The sequence below is a fragment of the Sinohyriopsis cumingii genome, chromosome 13 (genome assembly GCF_028554795.1).
Source record: "Sinohyriopsis cumingii isolate HCF-2022 chromosome 13, ASM2855479v2, whole genome shotgun sequence".
Taxonomy (NCBI): Eukaryota; Metazoa; Mollusca; class Bivalvia; order Unionida; family Unionidae; genus Sinohyriopsis; species Sinohyriopsis cumingii.
This window is the reverse complement of record NC_142973.1, coordinates 30,350,775-30,364,068: the sequence shown is the minus strand read 5'-3', so window position 1 is coordinate 30,364,068 and position 13,294 is coordinate 30,350,775. Positions and strand designations below refer to the sequence as shown.

General features: G+C 39.3%; 1 protein-coding gene across 1 annotated transcript in view; it reads right to left on the bottom strand.

Moving 5' to 3' along the window:
• The window catches only part of LOC149785132 (uncharacterized), a 181,819-nt gene that overhangs the window by 151,644 nt on the left and 16,881 nt on the right, over nucleotides 1-13,294 (bottom strand). Inside the window, exons 11-13 of the mRNA XM_089978894.1 lie at nucleotides 12,904-13,126; nucleotides 11,106-11,202; nucleotides 4,853-5,012 (exon numbers count right to left, since the gene is read on the bottom strand). Of these exons, the coding sequence (XP_089835020.1) occupies nucleotides 4,853-5,012; nucleotides 11,106-11,202; nucleotides 12,904-13,126 (480 nt within the window). The remainder of the gene's footprint in view (nucleotides 1-4,852; nucleotides 5,013-11,105; nucleotides 11,203-12,903; nucleotides 13,127-13,294) is intronic.

Here is a 13,294-nt window from a genome sequence, read left to right as displayed (position 1 = left end):
TTTTTGCTAGCATTGTGTATACAGGTTATATGAGAAAATAACGAATGCCAAATACTACAATATTGTTTACTGATTAAAGTCAAACTATAATTAATTTCCTAAAATAGCATTATAATGATCTGGAAGATAGGTTAACATTTGTTATTTTTTCAGAAATATGTAACATACGTGTCAGATTTAATACAAAATAAATTGTTCTCTTAACAGACATCAGCACTGCTTTAAATGCATTATTATATTTGCTTTTTTTTCTCTTCAATCATTTTGGAAAGAGATGCCACCACTGCCATCTTTTCTTCTGCTCTTCTCCTAAAGAGCATTTGACTCTGTGACAAGCACAATGAGTCCTTTTAACTCTGCCTGTTCTGCTTTCTGTACAGAGGAGGCATGTAGGCTGGCAATGTCAGCTTCAAGACGCAACTTTTTGGCTTTAAGTTCTTCCACTTCATCCAAGGCTAACTCCCGTTTCTTTCCTTTTTGGTTTTTCTTCTCATCCTTCTCCTCTGCTTTCTTCTTATCCAGACAGGCATGGTACTTGTATCTTGCAGTGGAGGCATATGTCATCATTTCATTGCTAATGACGATTTCCAAAGGTCCACCTGCTTTTCTCATTGTGTCAATGATTAGCCTTTGAGCTCTGAGGCTTTCTCTGCTGAGGTTCTCAACAGATACCTGTTTGTTGACAGAAAATCCTCTCTCCACTGTTGCCTGCCCATGTGACAACAACAACATTTTCTGGAGAACATTCCAAAGTTCAACTTATTCCTTTCTTTTAGAAAGGACAGAATAAAACACTTCATCAAGGCTGTCATCTGTTCTATATAGGGGTACAAACAAACGGGTATGTATAGTCAGACTATAGATACACAAATCAATTTCGGCAATGTGATTTTTAAAAAAAAAATATTTTTTATACCACTGGGGAAAAAGGTTGAGGGTCAGCAATGAGAAACGGGAACATTCCATCAACTGGAAACACATTTTTTCATTTTTTTTTTATTTGCCTAATCAAATGACTTGACATCCTACAGTTAAAGCTTCACAGCACAAGTTAACGCCATTTTTTTTTTTTTTTACTCGCAATTCAAGAACAACAACTCTTGCTTAACTCTACCATAGTGTACGTATGCGCACTTTGAAACTGTTTATCCGTGAATTGAATTTATTACAATGGATGTTTCTATATTAAACCAAGGAACATTATTATGTAGAACAAAATTTTCGAAAATGATTTTTGTTCCTCAAACGTGTTAAATAAACCGACTGTATAAGTAAATTTAAATGGGCCCTCTTTTGCCATATCTCCCAGATCATCAAACTAAACAATATCTTATTTTATACCCGAAAAGTAATGAGTTACCATTATTTTGCCCAAAACTACCAATAGCTTATACTTCTGCATCTTTGTTCCACTAAATGAACAGTATGTAGTTACTAATTTGCAACTTACCTTTGGCATGACTTGTAAGGGCTCCTTTTCCCATTGAAGCCAAGTTGATCGTCTTTTTACACAATGTACAAAACGCCTTTCGTTTACATAATTTATCCTTTTGCAGCTATTCCTTGTATTTCTCTTGTTCAAGCCAGACATTTTTAAACACTGAAGATGTAAATCGACTGAACAAATTTTGAATCCTCGAGCATAATACTTTCGCGCACTTTCTACGTAGAGTGAATTAGCGTAATGAACATTTTGATTGGCCAAAGCTGATGGACTCGTCCAATCAAATTGAACAATTTGTCAAAAGAAAGAAGCCAGGAAAACCAGCTACATCCGAAGCTAACGACCTTAGGCAATTTTATTTGTGACTTCCTTTGATGAAGTGTGTAGCCGTCTTGCTTTGATGAAGAGTGCATGTGTTATTGAAGTCGCCGCCGAGGCCAACTTTGGATGGCCAAACAAAGCCTCTTTTGTTATTGTGGCGGCAATGAAACTGAATGGGTCATCAAAAGAACGAAACCAGGATAACTAGATTACATCCGAATCTAACAACCTCAGATAATTTTATTTGTTATTCTGGAAAGAAATTACAAAGTTTTGGGTTTATTTCAATTTTCAAAGACTTTTAAAGACCTCAGGGTAATATGCTCGATTTTCCCAAACTTTCAAGGCCTTGAAAATGCTACCTCATTTTTCCCAAACTCTCAAAGACCTTCAAAGACCGTACGAACCCTGTATAAGGATTTCATGGATATAGTTTATTCTTTAATGCTCATGTTGAAAAAAAGGAATAAATGATATAAGTAAAAGGTAAGTTTCTTTCTTTATTATTATCAAATAAGCATTTTATTTATCTATTTTATTGCAACATGCAGTGGGGGCAGCACAAATGCAATACAAATTTATTTTGTTTCTTAAGTCTCGGAACATATGACCTAACTTTAGAAAGTTCCACCATAAGTTCTGGGACAGGAAAATAAATAATTATTTTATCGTGGCCCAATATATATGGTAAATACGGTATATTACATGTACTTATCTGTAAAGGAAAAGTCTTAATTGTAATACATTGGAAAGTCATGTCACCTTTTCATACAGCAGAAAACCAATACAGCCAAAGCCTTCATCTCAAAACTTTGTTAACACTTACTTCATGGATGATACTGAAACCTGCCCCTGGTCATGTACCAGTCTTAAAATTGGTGTCAGTGAATAATAACTTATTTAAAATATAACATGGATTATAGCAGATTCTAATATCATGTCTTTCGCATATTATTATTAATTTATAAGTACTGGAATGTAATTTAATTTGCTATCAATCTTAAAAAAGTTTGAGTACCAGACAACAAAAAGTAGTTTCGGTTCTTTAGTTCTGTTAAGTCTAGTAACATATATGACCTAACTAGAGATATCCTACCTGCTACTGAAATAAACTATTACTATATTAGGAAAATGAAACTCAAGAGTTTTCTGTTGCATCCATTTTCATTTGACTTTACTTAATTACAAACTAAGAGACAAATCTTAGTTATAATAATGAAGATTTGCATGAATGGTAGATGAAGCCAAGAGCAACATAGCAGACATTTTATAATGAGGTACCAGTGAACTTTACAGTGAAGAATCAATCAGGTACCACTGTAATTTAAAGTCACAAAAACAGCACACATTATAGAGAGCAAGTACTTTACTAAATTTTAAGGCAAAGAACCACTGTACTAATTAGTGAGGAAACATATCTGAAAAAGCATATTCAACATAATACCGTTACTGTGTGTGTAAGGAATTAAACTGTGGATAAATTTTATGCAGTTAATCTCATCATAATATTAAGTGGACCATGACAAAGTCATACACAATGTCACAGCCGCGTGAATGTGCAAATTGAAAGAATTAGTTCCCTTTGACAATGCTTGGAGCTCTTAAGTTTGGAGCAGCATTCTCTTTTCAATAAAACACATACAAGTTGTGTTGTCACTGATTAAAAACACAAAGTGAGCTAACAGGCTTGCATGATCGTAAATTCCATGAAATTCATGATGTTTTTATGTGCAGGTATTAGCAGCCACATCCTTCCTCGAGTCATACTGTGTCTGAAACGTTATCTAGTAAAATGTACTGCATGCAAGTTTTGGACAAAAAGACACGTGTGCTTGTTAAGGCATGTTCAAGTGTTATGCTGAATACAAATCTCATAGCCCAACTACACATTTCAAAGTTCGACAAGTAAAATTTCCCAAGGCACTAGTCTGGGACAAGTGCTTTTTCCTATTTTAAATAAAGTTGGGCAAGTGCTAATTTCCATATTTTAATCACTTTATCTACCTTTATTTGGCCGTTCATGCCCTCCAGCCATAATGACTGCTTTAAATCATTGATAACTGTTGAGTGTGCACAAGTTCTATTACTGCTTGAAATTGCATATACAACTAAGTGATAAAATTTTGAGCAAATTATTTTTAAAAAAACAACAAACAAATCCAATATGATCAATTAGCAGTGTTTTAAATGACCATGCTGAAATGTGTTTACTAAACCCAGACTCTCATGAGCAGAACACTCTTTGATTTCAATCCACCGAGTCAATGCAGTGAAAGGAATTTTATCAACATAAATGTCCATTTCCTTTATCTGCTGATTAAATGACAGTAATGAGTCTTTAATTTTTAAACTAATTATAAAGTATATCATCTTTAGTGTGTGGTATTGCATTTATGGTGGAAACAATTAATGACATAAGCCAGCATGTGCAGAAATTCCCTAAAGCTAGTTCTTAACACTCCATTAGGAAAGGACATTTTAAAACTAAAGAGAATGAAATGAAATACAAATAAAATTTGAGCTCTCTTTAACACAGCCTACACCCTAGCCCAAAGTGGAAAACCATTATTTGTTATGGAAATGCTGTGTGCACTCCACTAAGAAGGCCTTAAACTTGCTGCTAATTAGAAGAATTGACACAGGGCAAGAGACATTGTCTTGTCAATTGATCAAGTCTTGAGAAAGAAGTTAGGGAAGGTCTGAATTCCAGTAAATTTGTTTTGTTTATTGGTGCTGGCAGTCCTGAGGCTACCATTCTGAGGAAGAAATAGTGTATTTATGATACTCTGACAATAATAAAAACTAAAATATTAAGCCCTTTGAAGAATTAAATATGTTGTAAATTGTTCCTTTTGTTTTAAATATTGATTAAAATGCATATATCTTGTCAAACCAAACAGGAGATTGAAATTTTGGAAAAGTGAAAATGTAGGTTGGAGAAAAGTGAATTTTCTCAAACCACTCCTGGATAAGAAACTGAAAAAAGATTTTGATTAACCCTTCTACTCAGTACTAATTCTTGAATTTCAACATAACATGCCAAAAGACAGATGCCATAGTGTGTGATACAAAGTAATGAGAATTTACCTCCCTGAATAGTCACTCCAAAATGAGCACTGGGTGATCTCATGAACTCTATTGTTGCTGGATTTCTATCCCCTAATGCCTTTACAGTGCTGCTGTAACCCATTTCCTCTTTTGGATTGGTAGAGGCATAACCTCCAAGGTTCTGATGCCTCTTTTCAGCCTAAAATCAAATCAAACCATCTATTCTTTAACCTGAATACTATTTGATGCATGGTTGTCTCAGCAAATTTCAGTCAGTTTAGTTTTATATAAACAATCATACACATACACACACTTATCTCTTTCTCTCTCTCTCTCTCATATATATATATATATATATATATATATATATATATATATATATATATGGCTTATGTACTTTGGTTCTCTGATTTAAATTATGTCCTCCATTCCTCAATATGCATATTTGCATTTAATATTTGTTTTAAGCAATGCTTTATTTTCAAGGACAAAATTGTGTGTAGTATTACAAATATAGATTGTAAGTACAGTGTGACCCAGCTATAACATGCCCTGTGATATGTCAGAAATCAAGCTTCACATTGCAGTGCTTCTCAAATTCTACAATGTAGGATGGTTCAATACATTTCTAACCAGCATAATTTTTAAGCCAAATTTTCTATAACACAATAAGTAGATTTTTCTTTCTATGAAATTTAATATTTTCCTTAATTTATTTGCATAAATATTAATGAAAAAAGAAAAACTAATGATGAGGTACTCCCAAGACACACTGATGTCACCTATACTGCTACAAGACAAGTTCACTACCAGCTTCTATGAAGAAAGTAACATTAACATGGCAGTTAAAATCTTTAAAAAAACTAAAAAGTAGTTTTCTATTCTTAAAATACAAAACATTATTTACCACTACATAATACTTGTTGTTTCCATTATCAAATGATAACTTGCAGAAATCAGGTAGTAACAGGTGACAGCTTGCTCAGGAAAGAGTTTATGGTCAGTCAGTTATAAAAACACATGCCTGTGAATGCCTCATAATAAATTTATCTTATTCTTTAACCTATAACATATCCTTCCAATAAATGTAGTTGTTGTTATTTGGGGTTTAACACCATTTTCAGCGGACGATTAGCTTTACATGGCAGCCAGTATAACTGGTGGAGGAGGAACCTGGGAAAAGCACGGTTAGAACCACCAACCCACAGGAAGCTACTGGCAAGCTCTCTCACATATCCACACTGGCTGAGCCCAACACTTGAACCCACACAGATGGGTGAGATGGCAATGATTGGTAAAGGAAATTGCTTATGACCACTCACCCACCTGGTCCAATAAATGTAAATTGTGTAGTAACGAGCATAATCTATTATTCATCAAAGTGCATGTTCAGTCTAAATTCTAATCTGCATGTAAAACTATTGGTTCTTAAAACAAAGACAACTTACTCTCTGTAATGTGGGTAATGTCTGTACTGTGGGTAATGTCTGTACTGTGGGTAATGTCTGTAATGTGGGTGTCTGTAATGTAGGTAATGTCTGTAATGTTTGTGGTCTAAGGTTGACATTGCCTGGGGTGGGAGTGGGAGACAAGCGCCTCAATCCTCTAAAAAATACCCCATACGGCTTGCGTCTCTGACTGCCTCTGTCAACTAAAATCCAGCTCCTGGCCTTCGCGAGTGGCTTAGATTTGAAGCCCGGCAGACCATGTTTCCTACTAACAGGAGAAGGGGTGAAGGTGGCCCACTGGCACCTTAAAACCAGTTGCTTCGGGTAGATGGGACTCGTAAACCTTGGATGGTAGCTCATCTAGGAGAAGGAAAACTCCGATTCCAAACCTCTGCTGCCTTGTGGCTATACCCACTCATGGGAAAGGCTAAGGGAGTAAACCCCGACAGAAAATCCAGAGATGGAGTCCCTAAGGCGGTCTGACATTGACTTCAACGTCATTCCGGCAACTCCTGTGACGCCGTTGGTGCCAAGCTGTATTGGCATTCATCGTTCCCTTGGGCACACCAGCTGCGTGGAGAGGGGGGATCTGCTGCATGGACAACAGCTGATTCTCCATACCACCATGCCCAGGCTTCATAGCTCCACTGGAGAGGACACTCCAGTGTCGTCGTACGGCATCGGCACAACATGAGAAGTAGCAGTTTACCGGTTCTAAGTCAAAGCTCGATTGGCGTAGAGCTTGGTGCCAGGGGTTACTTCTGACGGTGGGAGAGATCACCAGGTCTCACTGGACAGCTACCGCCTGCCTCAAGCTGGGCAGCCCCCAGTCAGTAAGGTGCTGCCCGCCATGGCCTGCCTGCTTCACTGGGTGCATGGAGCTTAGAGAACCATCTCAACAAGTGAGCCACAAAACTCCGCACCAGGAAAGACTAAAAGAAGAAATAAGAAGACTCCAACTCTTTGTTTTGCAACCTGGAACATCAGGACCATGTGTCCTGGATTGACCGCTGACCTACAGTAGATCGACGATGCACGAAAGACTGCCGTCATTGACAGAGAACTCTCCCGACTGAACATTGACATTGCCTGCCTCCAGGAGACCCGACTGGCTGACAGAGGCACCATCAGGGGAGCCAATTACACGTTCTTTTGGCAGGGGAAGCCCTCAGATGAACCTAGGCAGCATGGTGTAGGCTTTGCCGTCAAGAACACGCTAATCGCCTTCATTGAACCTCCATCATCAGGTACTGAGAGAATCCTTGCCCTCCGGCTGTCAACATCCTTAGGCCCGGTCAACATCTTCAGCGTGTACGCCCCAACCCTCTGCTCCACCTACGAGGAGAAAGACAAGTTTTATGAGGCTCTGGATCAGGCAATATCCAGTATCCCCAACAATGAAAGCTTTACTTACTAGGAGACTTCAATGCTAGAGTGGGAGCTGACCATGAGGCCTGGTCCACCTGTCTCGGCTTTTACGGACGGGGCAAGATCAACGAGAATGGTCAGCGACTGCTGGAGATGTGCTGCTCCCACAGCCTATGTGTGACCAACACTTTCTTCAAATGCAAGGAGATCCACCAGGTGACGTGGAGACACCCATGTTCACGCTACTGGCACCAGCTAGACCTCATCATCACCAGGCATGCAGAACTGGCCAGTGTCCTCCTCACCCGCAGCTACCACAGTGCCGATTGTGACACGGACCATTCCCTCATGGCCAGTAAGGTGCAAATATTACCCAAGAAGCTGCACCACACCAAGAAGAAGGTCACCCATGCATCAACACCTGCTGTGCAAGCAACCCAGAGAAAACACAGCAGTTCATCAGCAAACTGAAGGAAGCCCTCACCAAAGTGACACCTGATGACACCATTGACTCCAAGTGGTCCCATATCCGTGACTCTGTGTACAATTCAGCCATCACAGCTTACAGGAAGAGGGAGCGAAAGAATGTCGACTGGTATGAGGCAAACTGGGAGGAGATGGAGCAGATGACTGAGGCAAAGAGGAAAGCCCTCCTGGCATACAAGGCTGCACCTAGCCCCAGAACACTACAAGCCCTCAGGATTGCAAGGAACAATGCCCAGAAGACTGCCTGCCGCTGTGCCAACACCTACTGGCTGAACCTTTGCAACAGTATACAAACAGCTGCTGACACCTGAGATACAAGAGGAATGTATGAGGGTATCAAAAAGGTGACAGGCCGCCCCCCCAGCTACAAGACCGCCCCCCTCAAGTCCAAGACGGGCGAAGTCATCACAGATCAGGGGAAACAACTGCAGTGATGGGTTGAGCACTATCTCGAGCTATATGCAACCCAAAACAATGTCACTGGAACTGCCCTGGATGCCATTCCAGACCTGCCTGTCATGGAGGAGCTAGACACACAGCCCACCCTGGAAGAGCTCGGAAAAGCCATCGATTGTCTTGCCTGTGGGAAGGCTCCTGGAAGCGACGGCATTCCGCCTGAAGTCCTCAAGAGTGGAAAACCAGCACTGCTCCAGCCCCTACATACACTCCTCTGCCTTTGCTGGGAACAGGGATACATCCCACACGACGTGCTTGACGCCAACATCGTCAATTTGTACAAAAACAAAGGAGACTGTAGCGACTGCAACAACTATCAGGGCATCTCCCTCCTCAGCATCGTTGGAAAGGCTTTCGCCCGTGTTGCCTTGGCGCGCTTGCAGATCCTAGCCTCCCGCGTCTACCCAGAGTCCCAGTGTGGATTTCGAGCCGGCAGGTCAACTGTAGACATGATCTTCTCACTACGTCAGCTGCAGGAGAAGTGTCGCGAGCAGCAGATGCCCCTCTACACTGCCTTCATAGACCTGACGAAGGCGTTTGACATGGTTAGTCGGAGTGGACTCTTCAGACTCCTGCAGAAGATTGGCTGCCCCCCACATCTGCTTGCTGTCATCATATCGTTCCACAAGAACATGCACAGCACAGTGTGCTTCAATGGCGCAACATCTGAAGCATTCCCAGTCATCAGCAGAGTCAAACAAGGCTGTGTCCTTGCGCCGACGCTCTTTGCCATCTTCTTCTCCATGCTTTTCCAGTATGCATTCAAGGACTGCAGCGTGGGAGTGTACATCCATACCAGGGCTGATGGCAAGCTGTTCAACATCGCCCGTCTCCGTGCTAAGACTAAAGTCACAGAGGTAATCATCCGTGAATTGCTCTTCGCCGACGATGCAGCCTTGACATCACTCATGGAAGATGGACTGCAGCAGCTGGTATGCCACCTCTGCCATGCTTGTAAGGAATTTGGACTGACCATCAGTTTGAAGAAAATGAACATCATGGCGCAGGACGCAGACTCCCCTCCCTCTGTCACCATCAATGGGTACAACTTGGAAGCTGTCAAGAACTTCACATACCTTGGGTCTAACATCTCCAGCTCACTCTCCATTGATTCTGAGGCGAATGGCAGGATTGTCAAGGCAGCAGCAGTGATGGCCAGACTTAACCAGAGAGTCTGGAACAACCCCAACCTCACAGAGAAGACCAAATTGCATGTCTACTAAACCTGCGTACTCAGCTCACTTCTCTAAAGCAGCGAAACATGGACCACCTATGCAAGACACGAGAGGAAACTCAACAGCTTCCACCCGAGATGTCTGCGGCGCATTCTGCACATCCAGTGGCAGGACAAAGTACCCAACACAGAGGTTCTAGAACGCGCCAACATGAACAGCATGTTCTCCATTCTCAGCGAGAGGCGCCTTCGCTGGCTTGGCCATGTCAAAAGAATGGACCCAGGTCGCATTCCCAAGGACCTGTTATATGGGGAGTTAGCAGAAGGTGCACGACCAACTGGACGACCACATCTATGCTACAAAGATGTTTGCAAGAAGGATATAAAGACGGCAAACATCAGTGTCAACGACTGGAAGAGCTGTGCAAACAACCGTTAGAGCTGGGGCCTAGCTGTCAGGCAGGGAGTTCAAAATGCAGAGGAAGAGAGAAGAATAAAACAAGCTGAAAAGAGAGCTAGAAAGAAGGATAGACAAAAGCTTACTTTGGAGCTACGCCATTGTCTCCCGTAGATGGACGGATGCCAAGAGTCTGTAATGTGGGTAATGTCTGTACTGTGGGTAATGTCTGTAATGTGGGTCATGTCTGTAATGTGGGTAATGTCAGTACTGTGGGTAATGTCTGTACTGTGGGTAATGTCTGTAATGTGGGTCATGTCTGTACTGTGGGTAATGTCTGTACTGTGGGTAATGTCTGTAATGTGGGTCATGTCTGTAATGTGGGTAATGTCTGTACTGTGGGTATCTGTTTACTGTATGTATAGGACCAATGCATCAGAATAAAGATTATTCTTTTTGTTCTTAAATTTTCAGACCAAAAAAACTTGATCTTAAGATTTTGCATATTTCTTGATTTAAGAACTGATGATAAATTATGATTCATAATTTTACCCGCAGTTATTCCACAAAGATTCTAACAATCTGTACAAATCCCAGCTATCACATAAGTTAGTCTGATCTCAGTAACTTTCAATGCACTGTTCCCATTCACAAAATATAGGTGATAATTGGTTAAATTACAAATTAGATGAGCTACATTCTACTGTACTACTTTCCAGTTATAATTCCTTAAGATATCCATCACCTTTCCATCATCTACATTCACTATGTTTGTTTATTATGAAAACTTCCATTATCTAATATACGTGGTGAAATTTTGATGATAATTAAACACTGCTGATATTTGTTATGAAGAAGGTGTAATGGAATAAATGGAAAATAGTAAAAATTAGATATACAAATTTTTCAACAGTCAAATTTTGTAAACTATAAGAATGCAAACAATCTCCCCATTCAAGGTACCTCTTTTTGTTGGTACTGTTCTACATATGTGTTGATTTCTGAATCAGAAGCCCCACTAGATGCCAGCTTTTTAAGGCCTTCCATGAATGAGTCACCACTGGAATAGAAGTTAAGTAAACAGTTTATTTTCTTCCAAACATTGTTACTTTTTGCTATTTTGTACAGTTTATGTTCTACATGTACCAAGGCTTTACAAATCCACTTGTCTGATGACAGCAACATGCTCAAATTCTGATCAGGCAAGCTCAAGTTTCCATTCGAACTGCCCATGGGCAAGTAAACGACATTGAGAGGCTGTATTTAGTTTGTAATAATTTGTTTTGAATACTCTGCAATTTTTCAACAGTACATATATGAACACCTTTATATAGTTTTATCTATACACCACCTTCTTCTATTACATAACTGCCAACAGTTTTTTCTATCTCTTGATCCTTTATTTCACATGATAAAGTGTCATAATTTCATTTTGTAGCCAATGTCAAGGTCAGTCAATGCTTTTCACATGCAAAGAAGATAATGTGAATATATGCTGTTTAAAGCAAGTTTTGACAAAAAGGGAATACATATTTATGTACATACTTATATTTTATCAAAACAATTACATTTAGATTGTAATATTTGTAGATATACAGGATTTGCCAACTTTCATGTCCTAACCTAAGTATATGGGGCAGTTTGTGAGCTCTGAAATATATCAAGTTTGCAGACTCTAAAAAATCCATTTGTCAAAGATTGTTTAAAAGCATTGTCACTGATTTCAAGGTGACTAGGTGATAATTGTTAATGATACAACTTGAGAGATTTCTTTGGACAGCTGCATTTAGAAACGAAAGTCACTTGTCACTAATCATTGGCCACCTGGAGTTTGTTCAAAGTATAATTGATATAACAAATACTTAGCACCAACAAAAGGTGTTTATCATACATTATTTACATGACAATTACAGTAGACCAATACATACTTACTGTTCGGCAAATAATTAAAGCTCTGTTGCACTAGAGCGGGTGAGCAAGATATCCAGGAACTCAATAAATAAGACTTTAGTAACTGTATTGTCAGTATGTTTGCTCTATCTCATAATTAAGTCATGGTTGGAAAAATTTCTCCACTTTTTCAAACATTCAATTTACTGCTTACAGTAAAGCCTGTCTGTAAAGTTTTAGAAATGTCTTGCCTTGTACTCATTACTTTAATATGTTACAGACTTTCATAAAATCACAGTTTTTCATGCTTTCTACTCCATTCCAAAAATGTGATAATCACTGCAATTTCTGTACTTTATCAAGATGATATCATCAAAAGATCAGCAACTTTTCACACACAGAATGATGAAATATATTCATTGGAAGTTAGTTCTAAAGACCGTTTGTAACTGTGCATAGCCAGTTACTCACTCCTATTTCAGTCAACTATAAAATGAGTACAAAAGTCTTAATGCATTCTCCAGCATAACACAAAACATAACTACAGGGTACCAGCAATTTCTAATACTGATTAAATGTTGAATAGAAACAAATGAATTTATGTCACCTATATTAAATGTAAATTAACTGATTCCATAATGTTATTTTTATAAATTGCTTGCAACAGAATTTTCGCCACCCTGAGAAACATTGTTCTTTTTCCCAAAATTTTCTAGCCACATCTTGGCTTGCCAAATGAAGTACACAATGGCCATTTTCAGTGCATACACCATTCAACTTCATCTCTTGAAACTAATATAGGTATCTCTGGTCAAAATTATATCTCTCATTTTCTGTTTAACCAAGGAAGGAAACTAAAAAAATGCCCTACCTGCTGGCTTGTCGTTTTCTTCTTCTTGTTGAGATGGTACATGTTTGCTTATAAATATATGTTTCCACCAGTAACATGTACATTTGACAACCACCATCCTCCGCAGCTGTGGCTAGACCACAGGCTTTTATTGACATATTCAGCTTGTATGCTGTAGCCATGTCTGTCACTTCCAAACTGAGGCCAAAACTGTCAGCAACACTTTCTGATATGTTGAAAACTGCTAAAACAATAAATGTTTGGATTAAGTACCTAAAATAACGTGGAACAATTCATAATACCAGATACATAAAAAAAGGAGGGAGAAATTTCAATAGTAAACATGAATTAATGAGAAAATGAATCAGACTCTATAGATGTAATAAAATACTGACTGTAATGAAAGCCCATT